Raw genomic sequence first — 22,075 nt, 5'->3', positions numbered from 1 at the left:
ATATTGCTGAGTGCGGCGTAATCCAAAACTCACTCACTCACTCACTCAATACATGTCATCATCTCTGTTTGGATTAATGGTCATGATCTCAGTCACTGGATTGTCTAGTTCTGACTGTATCATTCATAGAAGAAACTTTGTTAAGTTCATCAGTAATCCACAAATAAACTAATCTCTCACTGATTATTCCTTGGAGAACAATAATGCATGTTGTCTGTATGAATTTAAACGCTGACATGTAATCTCTTATAGTTTGGGTTGTTTAGTGAGATTGTTTAAAGTTTCTAATTCAATTTTGATCATTTTATCACTTCTTTACACATGTAAAAAAGTATCTAGATAAAATATGTTTCTTTCTCACATGTGAAGATGTATATTATATATACATCCTGTCCAATTGTTCTGTCTATGGTGTGATAGACTTTAAATTACATTCTAGGTAGTGTGTTTTTGTTGTGATTTCTTTCCATTTGAAAAAAACACATTAAAATTGAATAAAAAAGCTCTATATATGGTACAAATATAAAGATAGTCTGAAGCAGGGGAGGCACCAGTGATCAGGGGAGGCGTGGGACTTTCTCCTCTAGATGCGACCAGATACGATTGTCCAGGTACTCCCTGTTTATCTCCGGGAGAAACACTTCGATGAGCAGTGTTTCATGGGATCAAAGCCCCTTGCAGTGATACTCGACGGAGCCAGATATTCCACAGTAATCTCCCCAGTTGTATGCAGGTGTCGTTCGAGGTGGATCTATTTCGTCAGTAGGTATCAATAAGGGTGCTCTGGGGCGTTCCCGCCCGTTACCACTCATTCCCGTGTACATGTCATCATCTCTGTTTGGATTAATGGTCATGATCTCAGTCACTGGATTGTCTAGTTCTGACTGTATCATTCATAGAAGAAACTTTGTTAAGTTCATCAGTAATCCACAAATAAACTAATCTCTCACTGATTATTCCTTGGAGAACAATAATGCATGTTGTCTGTATGAATTTAAAGCGCTGACATGTAATCTCTTATAGTTTGGGTTGTTTAGTGAGATTGTTTTAAAGTTTCTAATTCAATTTTGATCATTTTATCACTTCTTTACACATGTAAAAAGTATCTAGATAAAATATGTTTCTCATGCAGGTTACATTCTAGGTAATTTGAAAAACACATTAAAATTGAATAAAAAAGCTCTATATATGGTACACATATAAAGATAGTCAGGTTAAATATACATTACTGGTGAATGCTCCAAACATTTGTCGATATTTGCTTTTGAAATTGTTTACTGCTGAATAATAAGTATTAAAAATTGATTTCTTTACTTTCCCAAATTTTTAAATTGTACTACAACATTTTAGAATCTGTCATCTTGATTCCATGGATTTTAGTCTGCTAACAATTATCATTCTTTAGATATTCATTCTTTTGCTATCCATAAATGAAAAAAATGGGTTCGAAAGCTTTTTTTCAATCCCTTTTCAAATTTTGAGTTTTACGTAAGAAGTGTTGTGAAATACCATCTGGTAGTTTGTTGATTTTTAATGTTTGTGTGGCATTATAACAGGAGAAAATTTGACAATGACAAAGATAAAGTATTGTGAAATTCAGTCACATCAACACAGTTTGACATTTGGAGCTAATCTGTCACGTTCTGTAACATGCTAACCGCATCACATCGCTTTTACTTGGGGGTTAAAAATGAATTGGTTTGTACTTCAGAACTAAACAATTCAAAGGTTGGTTTATTTTTAGGTAAAGGCCTTTCAGTTTTTCTAACCAGTTAGTTTTGGAGAACATGACTTTTTAATGGATAACTTCTCTATTGTTGACAAACATTGGGGGGTTCTTTGCCTTGATCAAGTGAATACTGACTCAGCCTATTGAGCTAATATTTGTCCCTATAATGAAGGATTAGCACTAGTGCCAATTTCTAACAATGTTGTAAAACTATTAACTCAATAATGTTTGATCAAAATTTAGTCAATAACAAAATGTAAGACTTGATGGTCAACAACTGCTAGTTGCATAGAGCAACGTTTCGGTGTAGATTCTTACACCAATATCAAGCTAAAGGTGATCTTAAAGTTTCAGATTCTGTTCAGAGTTGCACCCTGAGGCGGTGGGGTTGCATAATGATTAAAGCATCTGCTTGTCATGCTGAAACCCGGGTTCGATTCCCCACATGGGTACACTGTGAGAAGCCCATTTCTGGTGTCCCCCACTGTGATATTACTGGAATATTGCTAAAAGGCGGGGTAAATACTCACTCACACACACACACACACTCACACACACTCACTCACTCACACAGAGAGAGAGAGAGAGAGAGAGAGAAAGAGAGAGAGAGACAGAGAGACAGAGAGCACACTCACTCACTCACTCACTCACTCACTCACTCACTCACTCACTCACTCACTCACTCACTCACTCACTCACTCACTCACTCACTCACTCACTCACTCACTCACTCACTCACTCACTCACTCTGATGATTGTGGGTTGGAGTCCTGGATTATCAGGGGTATGTGTCCAGGTTTAACCATAGCCATGATGCTCATTGTTTTCACCAAAGTGGTAGATGTCTGAGACTGGCATCACTGTACTGCGACATTCCTGGAATGCTGTTCAAAACAGCGTCCACAGCTCACTCACAAACTCCTCTTCAGATATTTTGTATGTGTCAGTAGTATGTAAATGTATTTTCTTCTGAAAATCCTTTCTTGTTTCTATTACATGGTTGCAGAAACGATGCATTTGATCGGTTATCATTTAAGATTTGTACTTAATGATTGTTTTATTACTGAAATTATTAAAGTATTTTTATTGATATGTGCCTAAAATATTACATGGGATGCCTCATCCTTCCTACTATCAACTTTATGGGTGTAAAGTCTACTTACAGCCAAGCCATTAATGTTGAGATAAGAACAAAATGGTATGAAAACCTTTCCCTTCAAGCTCATATTTGGCTTAAACTCGCTAAAAAGTAATAATCTTTTTCTAAACCCCTGAAATTAAAAATAAATGGGAAAATATTGTAAATCAACCAAAAAAGATTTTTCATCACAGTGTTGTTCAAAATCCTTTGGCATCAAAATCAAATCTACAGCCAGGCGACTGAGTTCAGGATGTTTTCTACTAAATCTCTTAATGTCAAACTATTCCAAACCCATAATTTCTAATTTCTTTATTTACTCAGTGGGTTAGTGGATTACAGCCTTGATGTACATCTCCTTCGCTCTACCTACTCTAAAATCTCTCAGCATTATTGAATAATCCATACAGCGATGAGCTGTGTTCGCGAGCCACCAGACTGTGAAATATTAAGGAATGGTGGGATAGCCAAAGTGATGGGATGAATCATTCCTCATCATCTTCATCAAGTGTGTAAATGCTGGCCTTTTCCAAATACCATTCCACCTTGAATACTGCCACATTACAGCATAGTGATGATATTTTAATAGCTTTTGTTAAGAATTGTGGCTCATGTTTGTATGCACTGCAGTGATGCCATAGTCTCATTGTACCCCTGTAAAGATCTGAGCTGGAATTGGCCTGCAGAAACCCATGCATTTTTTCACATGAAGATCTGGGCTGGAAATGGTGTGCAGCAATCCATTGACATCCTCTCATGAAGATATGGGCTGGCATTGGTCTGGAGCAATCCAGGCATTTCTTCACATGAAGATCTGGGCTGAAATTCGTGTGCAGCATCCCATTCTGTTTTAACATGAAGATCCAGGCTGAAATTGGTCTGCAGCAGTCCAGGCATTTATTCACTTGAAGATCTGGGTTAGAACTGGTCTGCAGCAACATCCCAAGATCCTGCCTGGAATTGGTCTGCATGCAACCCATGCAATCCATGAAGATCAGGGTTAGAATTGGTCTGCAGCAACCAGGTCTTTACATGAAGATCAGGGTTAGAATTGGTCTGCAGCAACCTATGCAGGTCTTCCCATGAAGATCAGGGTTAGAATTGGTCTGCAGCAACCTATGCAGGTCTTTACATGAAGATCAGGGTTAGAATTGGTCTGCAGCAACCTATGCATGTCTTCCCATGAAGATCAGGGTTAGAATTGGTCTGCAGCAACCTATGCAGGTCTTTACATGAAGATCTGGGTTAGAATTGGTCTGCAGCAACCTATGCAGGTCTTTACATGAAGATCAGGGTTAGAATTGGTCTGCAGCAACCTATGCATGTCTCCCATGAATATGAAGATCAGGGTTAGAATTGGTCTGCAGCAACCTATGCAGGTCTTCCATGAAGATCTGGGTTAGAATTGGTCTGCAGCAATCCCATGCAGGTCTTCCCACATGAAGATCTGGGTTAGAATTGGTCTGCAGCAACCTATGCAGGTCTTCCCATGAAGATCTGGGTTAGAATTGGTCTGCAGCAACCTATGCAGGTCTTTACATGAAGATCAGGGTTAGAATTGGTCTGCAGCAACCTATGCAGGTCTTTCCATGAAGATCAGGGTTAGAATTGGTCTGCAGCAACCTATGCAGGTCCCATGAAGATCTGGGTTAGAATTGGTCTGCAGCAACCTATGCAGGTCTTTACATGAAGATCAGGGTTAGAATTGGTCTGCAGCAACCTATACCATGAAGATCATGCATCCCATGCATGTCTTTACATCTTTACATGAAGATCTGGGTTAGAATTGGTCTGCAGCAACCTATGCAGGTCTTCACATGAAGATCAGGGTTGGTCTGAATTGGTCTGCAGAATTGGTCTGCAGCAACCTATGCAGGTCTTCCCATGAAGATCAGGGTTAGAATTGGTCTGCAACCTATGCAGGTCTTCCCATGAAGATCAGGGTTAGAATTGGTCTGCAGCAACCTATGCAGGTCTTCCCATGAAGATCAGGGTTAGAATTGGTCTGCAGCAACCTATGCATGTCTTTACATGAAGATCAGGGTTAGAATTGGTCTGCAGCAACCTATGCAGGTCTTTACATGAAGATCAGGGTTAGAATTGGTCTGCAGCAACCTATGCAGGTCTTTACATGAAGATCAGGGTTAGAATTGGTCTGCAGCAACCCATGCATGTCTTCCCATGAAGATCAGGGTTAGAATTGGTCTGCAGCAACCTATGCAGGTCTTTACATGAAGATCAGGGTTAGAATTGGTCTGCAGCAACCTATGCAGGTCTTTACATGAAGATCAGGGTTAGAATTGGTCTGCAGCAACCTATGCATGTCTTCCCATGAAGATCAGGGTTAGAATTGGTCTGCAGCAACCTATGCATGTCTTCCCATGAAGATCTGGGTTAGAATTGGTCTGCAGCAACCTATGCATGTCTTCATATGAAGATCTGGGTTGGCAGCAACCCATGCATTTCTCCTCCTGAAGACCTGGGTTGCAGTCAGTGCTTATCTACACTTAACAAAATCAAATCTTCAGGTTTGGTCAGTGCATGCCATTGTATCAAGTTCCATACATCGTTGCTCATGATATCAATCACTGGTTTTTCCAGTCCAGTCATGAATATACATTGACACTAAACAACAAACAAAGCTCTGATTCAGTATCCTTTGGCATTCCGGACTGCCTCTGTAGTGTAGTGGTTGCAGTGTCTTCCCGGAGAGTGGAAGGTTGCGGGTTCAATTCCCGGCTGCGTCATACCAAAAGACGTTAAAATATGGTACTTGTTGGTCCCTGCCTGGCGCTCGGCATTAATGGGTACAACAAGGACTGGTCGGCTCGGAGTCAGTATAATATGTCTGAGTGGGGTATTCATGCTTAACTGTGGCATGGTATCTCAGTTAACTAGCACTATAAAACCAGCTTAAGTCTGGACTAGTACAAGCAGCCGCACATACACACGCATGCACATTGTCATGTGAGCGAAATATTCTCAAGTGCGATGTTAAACCCCATTTCACCTCACCTCACCTTTGGCCTCCAACTTCAACAGAATATCAGTGGAGAATGTAGAAACCCCCAGTTAAACATCCTGTGCCTCTATATTGATTGAACTGTCGAGTCATACATAGTATACATCAGAATCACAACAGCAAACCTGAGCATTTTCCCGCCGCCTTTCATTGATTTAGGTTTCTTTGTTGCGTCAATCTTGAAGTCAGGGTAACCTGTACTGCAACAGCATTTAATGAATTTGGAGAACAACTTGACACCTGACCACCAGACTCCCACTTTACCAATGCCAATTCATCTGATGCCAATTTCAGTGATTCTTGTACTGTCCTTGTCTCAAAACACACAGCCACTGTTTTGTCTGAAAACATGTCTTGTGATTATCACCATCTTGCGGAATGTCTGTCAGTGTCGTCGTTCGTGTAACTCTGTAACACAACAGTGGAGTCACACCAAATCTGGACAACAGAAATAAGGCAAAATATCTTGTCTGTGGTAATAAATAATGCACTGAGCTTGTCAGTCCAACCGACTAGATCGAGGTATTTATGGTTGGTAATCAAAAATGATATATTTCAGAGGGCAAGTGGCATTCAATATTGATTTTGTTACCAGATAGGAACCTACAAACAAGTATGCTACCGGACCATGAGTAAGCCTTATTGTATGAAGATTCAAGAAAATTACAAGCCTTTTCTTTGCTGCCTATAGCTCCAAAATGTCAACATTGTTAAAACCAAGGAGTTGAAAATGTGATAAAATTTGCAAATATAATTTGAATATGGATAAAATCTTAATGGAATTCATTAGCTCATAAATATATTTGTCTTTTTGAATTTTGATGAGAATGTTCATCTATTGATACTGATTACATCTGAGAATATTTGAATGAAACCATCATTACAAAGTCTGATTGATTGGGTTTATTGATTTAACACTTCAGGTATTTGTTTTGTTAACATGGAAGTGTAAACACAGTTAAGAGGGAAGTGTTCTGTTGGATGAATGTGATTAGGTTTAATGTGTTTGAAGCCTCTGGTTTTGTATTCTGTTTCCGGATATTAGATTTCATTTTTTGACATTTGAAGTTCAACTCTCTGAATCATTAGAATTGTGAAATATTTCAAATTGGTTCAAGGTAACAAAAGATTATTTGGAGTATTTGCAAGTATTTGTGTATCTGAAATTACTGTGACTTTAGGAATGTTTATGGTAGGCTTATCAAGGTTCAAATTTAACATAAAGACTTAATAGGATCTTTTACTTGCACACAATACATTTCTGTGTGGAAATCTGAGGACAGAGTTGAACTGTCAAACCAACCAATCAGTATTGAGTTCCTTATATATATGATTTCAACTCTGCTGGGGTAGCCTAGTGGTTAATGTGTTGGCTCGTCATACCAAAGACCCAGGTTCGATGCCCCACATGGGTACAATGTGTGAAGCCCATTTCTAGTGTCCCCCACCATGATATTGCCCGAATATTGCTAAAAGTGGCGTAAAACTAAACTCACTCAACTGTGTCATGAAATTGTGATGATACCAGGTGTTTGCCAAAAGGTGAGCATAACGTGCCTCATTGGTCGCACCTGTCACAAACACATGCAAAGGCAATGCAAAAACCTGAACACATGAACACAAGTCAAAATATGAGTTTACATCGGATCTCATTTTTGTCACCAATGTGCCAAATTTTGAAATATCCTCCACTTGTCAACCATCTCTACTGTGTCCTTGAATAATAGCATTTACTTCCTTTACTACTAAACTCTTCAGGACCTTATTACAAGCCTAGTGGTTAAAGCCTTTGCTCGTCACACCGAAAACCTGGGTTCGATTCCCCACATGGGTAAAATGTGTGAAGCCCATTTCTGGTGTCCCCCACCATGATATTGCTGGAATATTGCTGCACTATTTCTCACTATTACAAAAATTGTATCTAATGCTAAGTTCACACTGTCGTATGATTTGTTATGAATGCCACGATTGGCCATTTGTAGCTGATTGTGGAACTTCTCTGAAATTTCTGGTTTGGATACGAGGTGATGCGAGTCGATACATTTTGATACGATTTGTTGTGCTTGGATGCGATATTGTCACGATCTGATCTCCCATTCAGATACGATCATATACGTTGTGATAGGATTGTCCCTATTGACTCGTGATTGGGTCGCGATCTGACACGATCATCATGGCTTGGGACAATGTGGTACGTGCAGGTACATTCCGATACATTCATCACGAACCGATGCACTCTGTTGCGATAGGATACGATTGTGGTCGCGATGTCTTTACGATCACGATCGAGGTGATCATGATTTGAGATATGATTGGACCCCGATGGGTAAATATTAATATACAGCCCGACTGACCATGGACTTCACTGTTTCTTGAACTTTAACAGAATGAACACTACAACCACAACCATGATTGGTTCCGATCACCACAATTTGGAAGCACAATTAAACGCCATATGTTGCGCTTTGTTACGATTCAGTACGATCTGATTCAATGATTACGATTGACAATTAATCGTGTTGATCGTAGAAAATATTTGAACTGTCCAAAATATTTCTGTGATCAACACGATTGCCACGACTGACCTCAAGATCTGATAAGATCTGATAGGATCACTATGATTAGTCCATAATTAAGACCACGATTTCAGTCGTGGCGCGAATCATGATAGTGTGAACATAGCATTACCATTGTTTGACACTTAAATTTAGTGCAGTTAATAAGGACCCTAAATAATTTGAAACATCGGGTCTGACACCAAATCGTCCTGCCACAGGTCTATGGGCAGGTTCCTGTTTTGACCACTGACTGCCTTCAGTAACATTAAAACCTGTACTTTACTCAACATCTGTCTGCAGACCTAAAAGAACATACAGAGAGCTTAAAAGTGCTTTTGATGTTTGAACCTGAATTCTATAACACAAATTCTGTCTGAAAATCTTCAGTGATGCATACTTTCAGTCTAATCATCTCAGCATTGACATACTTAACATTACTTATTTATGGGTCATTGTCTAATATTTAATTACCTTCCATTCCATTTTTTCTTTCAAGTCTTATTTCTGGAGATAGGCCTTACTCAACAAACTTTATGTCTTAGGACAAATTGCAGGTCGTTAATACCTGTTTGTAGTTTTCCTTTTCAGAACATGTACTTCTAAAGGGTTGACGAGAACATTTTCTTTTAAGATTTATCAGAAAATCATTTTTCAGTTTTAGTGGTTTAGGATTTGGAGTTATTTTCAGGAACTAATACAGTCTGAAGAGCATTTGCAATTGATTAAGACCGACCTGTGTGTACCCAGAATATTCTTGAGCTATATTAGAGTTTGATTGTGATGAAACGTCTAATTTTGTGTGATTCTCATGGCCATTTTCTGGTGTAGTGCTGTAGGGGATAGCTATGGATGACTTCATTAGGTGGAGAGGACGCAGATTAATTCAGTTTGATGTCTTCCATTCTATTTGCATTTTTGACTGGACTATAATTGTAACAAATGCTTGATGCTTGTGATGACATTTTGTTAATGTCATTGAACAAAGTAATCAATAGAAGTATGTTGACAACGGAATTCAGCTATAATTGTTTATGTTCTGAATTGTAATTATGGCTCACCTTTGGATGAAATGTTTCGGTGTATTTCTGTGGTTCAAACCTTGGTCACCTCATAAAGAAAGATGTTAAAGATGGCACTTGTTGTTACCCTGCCTTGTGCTAGGCATTGGCTGGGTGAAACGAGGGCTGATTGGCTTGTGTCGGTGTAGGGTATCCATGCCAAACGGGCGGATTTCAGTGGTCTAGCTCTCTGAAACCAGTTTGAACAATTGCAGGCCTACCATACAAACGGTAAACAAATCAAACTCATATTATTATATGGCCTACCATACAAACAAACAAACTGAACTCATATTATTATTATTATTATAGGATATTTATATAGCGCACATATCCAGGCAACAAGTGCATGCTCAAGGCGCTGGTATTTTCGCCTCGATCATTGGATGTCAATCTCAACGGCACACCGTATTATCAATCTCAACTCCCTGGGGAGTATACAACTCTTGCAGCCACTAGGCGCACCAAGTTAATGTGGCTCTCTCATCCTAACAAGGTACCCATTCACAGCTGGGTGGACTGGGACACATAGTCACAGTACTTTGTCCAAGTTCACTGCACGTTGCTGTACCCGCAACTAGGTGTTTGCACGTATTCATGTGGCCACCATCTGGTCATATACCAACGGATTCGTGGGTTCTTTTAAGTGCACAGGGTTGTGTACTGTACACTAGGGGTTGTGACAACACTGAAAGACACTGATATACACCAAAACAGAACAAAAATCACCAAAATAGGAAAATAAACTTCCCAAACTGCAACAATATCCTCCAAAACCGAAACAATACATCTGTTATGGAAGACTAATCATTTGAAATGGAAACAAAACTCTCATATCAGCTACAAGAGCGCGCGAGAACGGTCGCTGAGCGTACAAAACGGCATTCATAGCATCCCAACACGGCAGTCATAGCATCCCGAAACGGCATACAAATCATCAAAGATGGAGGCGAAGGGAGACGAATAGGCTTTGGTACATAATGTTTTTCGTCACTATGAGTCTAATCTTGAAAATTTGATATCGGGATGTAGCGCATCAACCCCATATTGTAGTAAGCTTCAAACCTCTGTCCATACTTCTCAGTGTCAGGCTTGCAATTCTGCACAATGTGGTCCCTCGTTCGACCGAATAGGATTTTTTGTCAACATGTCGTGCTACTGTTTCTCTTCAGTTTTGTTAATAAAGTATTCATGGCATCACATTCAACATTACTATATTTTAGCGATTTAAAAAGTTTACAAAAACTTTGTTTGAATTGGCCTGTCTTTATCATGGTGTCCATGCTGTTTGATGTCTGGCCTGCCTGTAGCATGGTGTCCATGCTGTTTGATGTCTGGCCTGTCTGTATCATGGTGTCCATGCTGTTTGATGTCTGGCATGTCTGTATCATGGTGTCCATGCTGTTTGATGTCTGGCCTGTCTGTAGCATGGTGTCCATGCTGTTTGATGTCTGGCCTGTCTGTAGCATGGTGTCCATGCTGTTTGATGTCTGGCCTGTCTGTATCATGGTGTCCATGCTGTTTGATGTCTGGCATGTCTGTATCATGGTGTCCATGCTGTTTGATGTCTGGCCTGTCTGTAGCATGGTGTCCATGCTGTTTGATGTCTGGCCTGTCTGTTGCATGGTGTCCATGCTGTTTGATGTCTGGCCTGTCTGTAGCATGGTGTCCATGCTGTTTGATGTCTGGCCTGTCTGTATCATGGTGTCCATGCTGTTTGATGTCTGGCCTGTCTGTTGCATGGTGTCCATGCTGTTTGATGTCTGGCCTGTCTGTAGCATGGTGTCCATGCTGTTTGATGTCTGGCCTGTCTGTATCATGGTGTCCATGCTGTTTGATGTCTGGCATGTCTGTATCATGGTGTCCATGCTGTTTGATGTCTGGCATGTCTGTATCATGGTGTCCATGCTGTTTGATGTCTGGCCTGTCTGTAGCATGGTGTCCATGCTGTTTGATGTCTGGCCTGTCTGTAGCATGGTGTCCATGCTGTTTGATGTCTGGCCTGTCTGTAGCATGGGTGTGCTGTTTAATGTCTAGCCTGTCTGTAGCATGGTGTCCATGCTGTTTGATGTCTGGCCTGTCTGTAGCATGGTGTCCATGCTGTTTGATGTCTGGCCTGTCTGTAGCATGTTTGATGTGTCCATGCTGTTTGATGTCTGGCCTGTCTGTATCATGGTGTCCATGCTGTTTGATCATCTGGCCTGTCTGTAGCATGGTGTCCATGCTGTTTGATGTCTGGCCTGTCTGTATGCATGGTGTCCATGCTGTTTGATGTCTGGCCTGTCTGTATGCATGGTGTCCATGGTGTCCATGCTGTTTGATGTCTGGCCTGTCTGTTGCATGGTGTCCATGCTGTTTGATGTCTGGCCTGTCTGTAGCATGGTGTCCATGCTGTTTGATGTCTGGCCTGTCTGTGCATGGTGTCCATGCTGTTTGATGTCTGGCCTGTCTGTTGCATGGTGTCCATGCTGTTTGATGTCTGGCCTGTCTGTAGCATGGTGTCCATGCTGTTTGATGTCTGGCTGTCTGTCTGTCCATATAGCATGGTGTCCATGCTGTTTGATGTCTGGCCTGTCTGTAGCATGGTGTCCATGCTGTTTGATGTCTGGCCTGTCTGTAGCATGGTGTCCATGCTGTTTGATGTCTGGCCTGTCTGTAGCATGGTGTCCATGCTGTTTGATGTCTGGCCTGTCTGTAGCATGGTGTCCATGCTGTTTGATGTCTGGCCTGTCTGTAGCATGGTGTCCATGCTGTTTGATGTCTGGCCTGTCTGTTGCATGGTGTCCATGCTGTTTGATGTCTGGCCTGTCTATAGCATGGTGTCCATGCTGTTTGATGTCTGGCCTGTCTGTTGCATGGTGTCCATGCTGTTTGATTAAGTTGTATATTTCGAAGACATTTCTGGGACTGTTACATCTTTGGTTTCCTGATGACAAAAGTTTTCTTCATGGTATCAGAATTAGGAATGAAATTGAAAACATGAACTCAAATTATGATGATTAAGGGCCATATCTTTAATAAACTTTGGCTTGAAATTTCAACGGTGTATCTGAACCCCAAGATGGATGAACCAACAAATGGACTGTCTCAAGTTTTCATTATTTGTCTGAGTCCAAAGAATTGCACTTATTTACTATTAGTTCTTATTTTTTAAAGTTCAGAGGTACTTCAATAATTTCATGTAATATTGCAGTAAGTATTAAAGCTTCTGCCTCTTTGTTTGTAGTGTTATCAGTGAAAGTCAAGGTGAATCGACAAAGCCAAAGTATCCTTATAACTGTAACATGGGCTTGAAACCTTTCTCATTCCAATTTTGGCAGTTGTATGGGTCAACTTCTTTGAGAGGCATTTTAGAAGTTGTATAGATGAAGGAAAACCAAGGTCTATGGATAGTCAACTTCTTTATTGCAATGATTGTGATGTTTCATTGTAGGTACTAACACCGTTATCAAGCACTATGCAGCTATGTATATATTCTCCATGTTACAACTCTTTGTATCACTTGCTTGATAATGGTGTTAGTACCTACACCAAAACGTTGCACTCATTGCAATAAAGAAGTTGACTATCCATAGACCTTGGTTTTCCTGCATGGGTCAAGCTAAATCCCTTTCTTTACATTAGACTCCCATTCAGTGAATAAAGTCTGAGTTAGTTGAGCTACTAGGAACATTCCTATTCTTGGAATTTAATTTTGAATGTATATTTCAGATCGACGACCATCCCATTCCCACAACCATGACGATAAGTTGTCCCTCAACAAGATCCTGGAGGTCATTAAGAAGGGAGATGACCAGGAACTTAAAGATATGAACAAGAAGCTTCAGCGTATGTTGGAAGAGACCCTCACCAAAAACATGCATCTCCAGCAGGTAGGACTTGTGTTAAAACATGCATCTCCAGCAGGTAGGACTTGTGTCACCTGTGTTAAAACATGCATCTCCAGCAGGTAGGACTTGTGTCACCTGTGTTAAAACATGCATCTCCAGCAGGTAGGACTTGTGTCACCTGTGTTAAAACATGCATCTCCAGCAGGTAGGACTTGTGTCACCTGTGTTAAAACATGCATCTCCAGCAGGTAGGACTTGTGTCACCTGTGTTAAAACATGCATCTCCAGCAGGTAGGACTTGTGTCACCTGTGCATTAAAGGTGGGACTTGTGTCATGCATCTCCAGCAGGTGGGACTTGTGTCACCTGTAAAACATGCATTCCAGCAAACCTGTGTTAAAAGATGCATCTCCAGCAGGTAGGACTTGTGTCACCTGCAGGTAAAACATGCATCTCCAGCAGGTAGGACTTGTGTCACCTGTGTTAAAACATGCATCTCCAGCAGGTAGGACTTGTGTCACCTGTGTTAAAACATGCATCTCCAGCAGGTAGGACTTGTGTCACCTGTGTTAAAACATGCATCTCCAGCAGGTAGGACTTGTGTCACCTGTGTTAAAACATGCATCTCCAGCAGGTAGGACTTAAAACATGTCACCTGTGGGACTTGTGTCACCTGTGTTAAAACATGCATCTCCAGCAGGTGGGACTTGTGTCACCTGTGTTAAAACATGCATCTCCAGCAGGTAGGACTTGTGTCACCTGTGTTAAAACATGCATCTCCAGCAGGTAGGACTTCTCCAGCAGGTAGGACTTGTGTCACCTGTGTTAAAACATGCATCTCCAGCAGGTAGGACTTGTGTCACCTGTGTTAAAAACATGCATCTCCAGCAGGTAGGACTTGTGTCACCTGTGTTAAAACATGCATCTCCAGCAGGTAGGACTTGTGTCACCTGTGTTAAAACATGTCCAGCAGGTAGGACTTGTGTCAAAACATGCATCTCCAGCAGGTAGGACTTGTGTCACCTGTGTTAAAACATGCATCTCCAGCAGGTAGGACTTGTGTCACCTGTGTTAAAACATGCATCTCCAGCAGGTGGGGACTTGCATGTCACAGGTAGGACTGTGTCACCTGTCATAAAACATGCATCTCCTCAGCAGGTAGGACTTGTGTCACCTGTCATAAAACATGCATCTCCAGCAGGTGGGACTTGTGTCACCTAAAACATGCATCTCCAGCAGGTAGGACTTGTGTCACCTGTGTTAAAACATGCATCTCCAGCAGGTAGGACTTGGACTTGTGTCACCTGTGTTAAAACATGCATCTCCAGCAGGTAGGACTTGTGTCACCTGTGTTAAAACATGCATCTCCAGCAGGTAGGACTTGTGTCACCTGTGTTAAAACATGCATCTCCAGCAGGTAGGACTTGTGTCACCTGTGTTAAAACATGCATCTCCAGCAGGTAGGACTTGTGTCACCTGTGTTAAAACATGCATCTCCAGCAGGTAGGACTTGTGTCACCTGTGTTAAAACATGCATCTCCAGCAGGTAGGACTTGTGTCACCTGTGTTAAAACATGCATCTCCAGCAGGTAGGACTTGTGTCACCTGTGTTAAAACATGCATCTCCAGCAGGTAGGACTTGTGTCACCTGTGTTAAAACATGCATCTCCAGCAGGTAGGACTTGTGTCACCTGTGTTAAAACATGCACTCCAGCAGGTGTGTCACCTGTGTTAAAACATGCATCTCAGCAGGTAGGACTTGTGTCACCTGTGTTAAACACATGCATCTCCAGCAGGTAGGACTTGTGTCACCTGTGTTAAAACATGCATCTCCAGCAGGTAGGACTTGTGTCACCTGTGTTAAAACATGCATCTCCAGCAGGTAGGACTTGTGTCACCTGTGTTAAAACATGCATCTCCAGCAGGTAGGACTTGTGTCACCTGTGTTAAAACATGCATCTCAGCAGGTAGGTGGACTTGTGTCACCTGTCATAAAACATAGGACATCTCCAGCAGGTCCAGGGACTTGTGTCACCTGTGTTTTAAACATGCATCTCCAGCAGGTAGGACTTGTGTCACCTGTGTTAAAACATGCATCTCCAGCAGGTAGGACTTGTGTCACCTGTCATAAAACATGCATCTCCAGCAGGTAGGACTTGTGTCACCTGTCATAAAACATGCATCTCCAGCAGGTAGGACTTGTGTCACCTGTCATAAAACATGCATCTCCAGCAGGTAGGACTTGTGTCACCTGTGTTAAAACATGCATCTCCAGCTGATTTACTTGTATCTGTATACTCAGGAACCAAGCAGCTTGGCCACCTGATCATATGGGTGCCTCGCATGACCAGCATGACCGCCTCCGTGGTGTAGTGGTTAGAATGGCCGGAAGGTCGTGAGTTCGATCCCGACCGCGTCATACCAAAAGAGCGTTAAAATAGGGTACTTGTTGGTCCCTACCTGGCTCTCGAGTCAGTATAATGTGTCTGAGTGGGGGTATTCATGCTTCACTCGCGGCATGGTATCTCAGTGGGCTAGCACTATAAAACCAGCTTAAGTCTGGGCTAGTACAAGAACCGCATGCACATCGTCATATCTGTAAAACCCAATTTCACCTCACCTCACCTCATGACCAGCATAGGTTGTTGGAAACCAGTTCTGACCATGTATCCTGCCAGGGCTTCTGGTGAAAAGTGTTGACTCTCGGTTTCTTCCTCAATCTCGTTATGTCCGTTATCTGTTGTTTGGTTCAGAGTTGCACACGAGATCAATGCAAGACTCGTTTCTTGTTACACCGAAGATAAACTACATTATTTCACATGCCCAGTGCTAAATAATCTGAAAGGGCTGAAGAAAGAAGTTCTTCAAAGCACAGAACACCATCAACAAAAGTGCTGGTGTTGAGTTCAGTTGTTTCTTTTGAAAAATGGTTTTCTTGTGTGACAGTGTTAGGAGGCATTATGGATGACTTGTTAAATTGAATGGGACTTCTTCAGGGAGCTCTTTTTACTCTTGAAAAGTGGATATCAATTACTTGAAAAATGTGTAAGCATGGGACAATTTAGGTGTAAAATGGCAAGAAACAAGATTAGGTATTTCCCAGAAGTTCAATCGATTGATGCAGTTGAGTCATCTCACCTTTAATAGAGAGTATTATTCAAACAAGGGGATTTTTCTCAGAGAGGGATTTTAACTTGGTGAAGTCATCTTTCTCAACATCACACGCAGAATAAGTGACAAGAGTGGCAACTTACACAAATCTGACGTGATCAATGCGGACCACTAGCGCCATGTTGAGATGCCGATGACACGAGTTGAAGGCTGTCTATTGCCATATCGGCACTTGTTCATTGTAATCAAACCATTGCATGAATCTAGTTTCATTTATTTGCTCCCCAATTTGACATGGCAGAGATCTGTGGGTCTTGACAGGATTCTTGGAATTTGTGTTTACTGTGAGAGGAAGAGTGGCTCTAATAATGTCTGTGTGCCCATAATGCCTGGCAGAATGTCCTATAAACGTTGAATATAAATTGGCCTTCATTCTCTCATGCCCTTTGACAGTCAGACACTCTCCTACCAAGGCTTATGAAGCACAATGTACAGGAATGCTGCCTCAAAATAGATCCCCCGATCAATACCCAGTTATTGAAAAGGGAGCTCATGAAAAGTGAAAAAAGTGAAGACATATCACAATCAGTTTAACTGCCTTTACACCAGGCTGTTGAAATCTGATTGACTTTGACCAGGCGGGGCAGGAAGCGTTTGAATCATGAAGTGAATTTCTTGTTTCTGTGGGAGACTTTGTGTACGTAGTGTGATGACTTAATAAAATTTAATCTGGGAATAGGGTGAGTTTACGTCATAGTCTCACACTCTGACATTTAGAGTGGTATATTCCTATCATTTCTCATAATAAAATCTAATACGGGAACTGAATGCTGGCGAAAAAGTGTAGTCATTTTAATTTCAAATATATCTTGTAAGGAGATAACGTCAAATGCTAAAGTCATGTAACTTCTTCCGTTTTATCTAAAAGGGGGAAATATCATCCGAGGGTTAGAAGTATACAAAAGTCTCATACATTTTGATGAACAATTTTGATATTTTGGTTCTTAATAAGGCTACATAGCTGTGATAGTGCACAAATTAGAATTTGTTTATGAAAGTTGTCTTGCTTTTGAGAATTCTCAAATTATTATTAATACTTGTAATCGCAATTTTAGGTCAGATTATATGATTTCATTGTTTAGTTTTATGACAGTTGCATGACAGGCTGCAATTAACAGTTTATGTAACCAAGATGGATGTTGAGTTTAAAGCTGTTTGAAAGTAAAATAATTTGAATTTTTAACTGACTAATTTTGCTGATCCAATTACAAGGACAGTTCCAGAACAGCATTTGTTCATGACATCAAATAAACATTTTAGGAATGTGTTTATGAGGGTTTGTTTTGTTTGTTTGTTTGTTTTTTTTGGTGGGGGTGGGGATTGTTGTTGTTTTAAAAGAAAATAATTTGTATTCATAATGTTTCAGTCATCTTGGAAACTAATGGACTCAGCATTTGGAAACTGTTAATGTTACGTTGGACTTGGAATATAAAGACTGTATTTGAATGAAGACTGAGATATTTAATGTTCTTTATGACATTTCAAGATTCAGATTTCAGCCATTGCAGATGGTAATGGAAATATAATACAGTGATACATGGAGGGTGGATTCCAACAAAATGTCTTTTAATGATCATATGGATGCCTTGATTTTGTCGTAGTCAGGAGTTCAAACCTGCAAATATACACTATGTGACTTTCACCACAACATTGAAAATTGTTGAATTTTATAGGTAGTGTAATTATGATACTGATATACATGTATAGTAATGATCCCTCTGAAAGGTGAATTTTATAGGTAGGGTAATTATGATACTGATATACATGTATAGTAATGATCCCTCTGAAAGGTGAATTTTATAGGTAGGAATAATTATGATACTGATATACATGTATAGTAATGATCCCTCTGAAAGGTGAATTTTATAGGTAGGGTAATTATGATACTGATATACATGTATAGTAATGATCCCTCTGAAAGGTGAATTTTATAGGTAGGGTAATTATGATACTGATATACATGTATAGTAATGATCCCTCTGAAAGGTGAATTTTATAGGTAGGGTAATTATGATACTGATATACATGTATAATAATGATCCCTCTGAAAGGTGAATTTTATAGGTAGGGTAATTATGATACTGATATACATGTATAATAATGATCCCTCTGAAAGGTGAATTTTATAGGTAGGGTAATTATGAACCTAGAAAATAGTGTGCATATTATGCACAATGTTCACAGGTTCTTTATTACAAGAGTGTGATGTTTGATACAGATTCTTGTACCGCCTGACAACGGTCAAGAATCTGTATCGAAACATCGCACTCTCGTATTAAAGAAGTTATTATCCAAAAAGTTTGTCTATATTCTACTTCCCAGCTTCTAAAATGCCACTCAAAGAAATATTTTCAGGATTTTGTATATTAGTGACTCCATTAACACAGTTAGTTGTTTTGAATATATCAGTAATATTAGCCCCAACGACTGCTTGTATTATCATAGACATAGGGTATCCCAACAACACCGCCTTGTAACCTTGTGACTTTGTTCAGCACAATATGACAGCAAAGGGTGTGAGCACATTTTTAATATCTAACCATACAATAAAAACTTGCTCCAAATGTCTTCAATTGCCTTGTGGTATAAGCATTCTCTCATCATTAAGAAGTCTCTCAGGGGCGATTGCTACAAGGGTACAATGTTTGAGTGATTACTGGTGTCCCTGGCCCTGATATAACTGAAATATTTCTGAAAGCAGCTTAAATCCCAAACAATTGGTTTATCACCTCGCTTGTCAAAATTTTTCCAAATATTTTCACTCTTGATTGCACAAATGTTTACTTTGTCAGGCCATGCAATGAAAGGAACTTAGATTGACAAGATTAATCATGCATCTTTAACAGATTACACTTGATCATTTTTATGAACTAGAATAACAGTCTTTAATAGAAATGGAAAATTCTTTTAGTGAGTCGTAGAATTAATGATTGAGTTCTGTGAGGTCATGGGTTCGACCAGTCAGGGCCATCAATATGTGACCAAAAAAATGTAAATATTAGGGATTGCCATAGCAATGGTTGTGAACAGTTTGATCGAGTGTGAGAAAGTATCACTTTAGGATGGCAATGTCCCTGTCAAACTTCCTTCATTTGCCCCAAAATACTGACGCTGGGTCACTTTAATGATGTGTAGAAAAAATGGACACTTAGTGAGTCTGTATTCATGGCGTGCCGTCACAATGGAGAAAACGGTTAGAGATAAGTAGTTTCTTGTAATTGCAGTGAATCGTTGCTGATTCTTTTCACACAAACCGACTGTAGCATGACCTCCATAAGATGCGTCTTGGGAGCAATTGACAGAGGGTTCTTCTACTAGCAGTCCTGGTGACATATTCCCTGAACAGCCATGATTTGGATGAAGTATTTGCTATTCTTGCCTGTTGATGTATGGTCCTTGCACTATGTGAATTAGTTCCAAAGTTCACTAGATGGGAGGGCTTGAAAACAACAAATGTTGCAAGCCTTTATTGTGTTTTGTTTGCCCTACTTTATGCAGGTCACTGTTTGCAATATATGTGAAACTAAGTCTTGAGGTTACTACGCTAAATAATTAAAGTGATAAGATCCTTGGTAGTGTATGTTTGCCTGACTTTGTCGTGGTTCATAGACTTTTACATGCATCGCTAAAGATGCATATTCATGCACATCAGTCATTTAGACATGATAAAACATATTAAGCTTTACAGAAATGGGACTAGTGCAGTTAGATAGCAGGCAGGCAGCTATTCTGAACAGTCACTCAGGTTCCCTATGTGATAATAATAAGATGAAATAGGATACAGTTATTGGAAAATTATTTCATTACCGAAATGAAGCTAATAGGCATGAGTTGGCACACGATGAGTATGCAGAAAACAGAAGATTTAAAAAAAACAGGAAACCTTTATATCTTAAAGTTCACAGCGACGACACTGGTATATTCAACGATAGTGATGGTCTTTGGACAAACACACGTACACACATGTACACACACATAGACACATGTCACATGTATACGCATGCAGTCACGTCTGCCACACATCTACACAGACACATACATTGGATATACAATTTTGTTCATTATTGTCAAGATATGTTGACATTAGTTGCTAAAATTTATGGGAATAAATTATTTTTTTCAATTTGGGAAAAATTGTTATGATTTTGTCAAGCAGTTTATTTGGAAGAATTCTTTGATTATGTTTGGTACAGTCTGATATATAGTGTTTCTAGATCACAAAGAGAAAACATTTGCAAAACAAACCATAATTTTAAGTCTTCACATATCTCCAGACTTTTCCCATTCTGTTTCCCAACCAACCTTCCTTTTGTCTCACCCACCTTCCACCCTCATCTTCCCTATCCAAACAATCTGCTACCCACATACCCACATGTTGTCTACCTTCACAACCACTCTTTGTGCACTACTCACCCTCTTCATCTACTCAAAACTAAAGCCCTACCAAACACCCTCCCTACTCTCCTCATTCACTTTCAACTACCCACATCCTTGCTACTCCAACAATCTCACCCCATCTACTACCAACCCACATCCTCTTTACCCCAACATCTCTACTGCAATATCCCTCCTCCACCCAACACCAACCTCTTCACCTGTCTTTGTTGTGTCACCACCCACATCTCCTACTACTGAGTGTCCCTCCCCACCCCTTCTCCCAACCTCTCCCCCTGTCTTTGTGGTGTCATCACCCACAGCTCCTACTACTGAGTGTCCCTCCCCACCTCTTCTCCCAACACCAACCTCTCTCCCCTGTCTTTGTGGTGTCATCACCCACATCTCCTACTACTGAGTGTCCCTCCCCACCCCTTCTCCCAACACCAACCTCTCTCCCCTGTCTTTGTGGTGTCATCACCCACATCTCCTACTACTGAGTGTCCCTTCCACCCCCACCCCTTCTCCCAACACCAACCTCTTCACCTGTCTTTGTTGTGTCATCACCCACATCTCCTACTACTGAGTGTCCCTCCCCACCCCTTCTCCCAACACCAACCTCTCCTCCTGTCTTTGTGGTGTCATCACCCACATCTCCTACTACTGAGTGTCCCTCCCCACCCCTTCTCCCAACACCAACCTCTTCACCTGTCTTTGTTGTGTCATCACCCACATCTTCTACTACTGAGTGTCCTTCCACCCCCCACCCCTTCTCCCAACACCAACCTCTTCACCTGTCTTTGTTGTGTCACCACCCACATCTCCTACTACTGAGTGTCCCTCCCCACCCCTTCTCCCAACACCACCTCTTCCCCTTCTCTCCCAACAGTGTCCCTCCCACCCCTTCTCCCAACACCAACCCCCTCTTCAATGTGTTTGTTGTGTCTTCACCCGACAGGCTGACATTTTGCTCACAAAAATCACAGCTCCTGTACATAGTGGCTGTGAACATGAAACATCCGCTGGTGTCCAGCCCGACTGTCAGTCAGTTTGTGCAAGTAATTGATTTGGTTAGGACACTTCTCATCCAGGCTCCCTGTTGCTAAAAGCGTCACAGTAATGCAATCTCCTCTGCAATGAAAGTTAATAACATTTCGTCAAATAGTATTTCTCGTCATGCAATCAATAGCTGTATC

The 22,075-nt window shown here is 40.8% G+C and overlaps 1 protein-coding gene across 1 annotated transcript in view; it reads left to right on the top strand.

Annotated features, from left to right (window-relative positions):
- LOC124285308 (GRIP1-associated protein 1-like) overlaps positions 1-22,075 on the top strand; it is an 82,660-nt gene that overhangs the window by 25,821 nt on the left and 34,764 nt on the right. The window contains exon 22 of the mRNA XM_046721518.1: positions 13,217-13,377. Within this exon, the coding sequence (XP_046577474.1) occupies positions 13,217-13,377 (161 nt within the window). The remainder of the gene's footprint in view (positions 1-13,216; positions 13,378-22,075) is intronic.

The sequence above is a fragment of the Haliotis rubra genome, unplaced genomic scaffold, assembly GCF_003918875.1.
Source record: "Haliotis rubra isolate DU_JTF1 unplaced genomic scaffold, ASM391887v1 Scf358, whole genome shotgun sequence".
NCBI lineage: Eukaryota > Metazoa > Mollusca > Gastropoda > Lepetellida > Haliotidae > Haliotis > Haliotis rubra.
The sequence above is the reverse complement of the archived record's forward strand: the minus strand, read 5'-3'. Positions and strand labels throughout refer to the sequence as shown.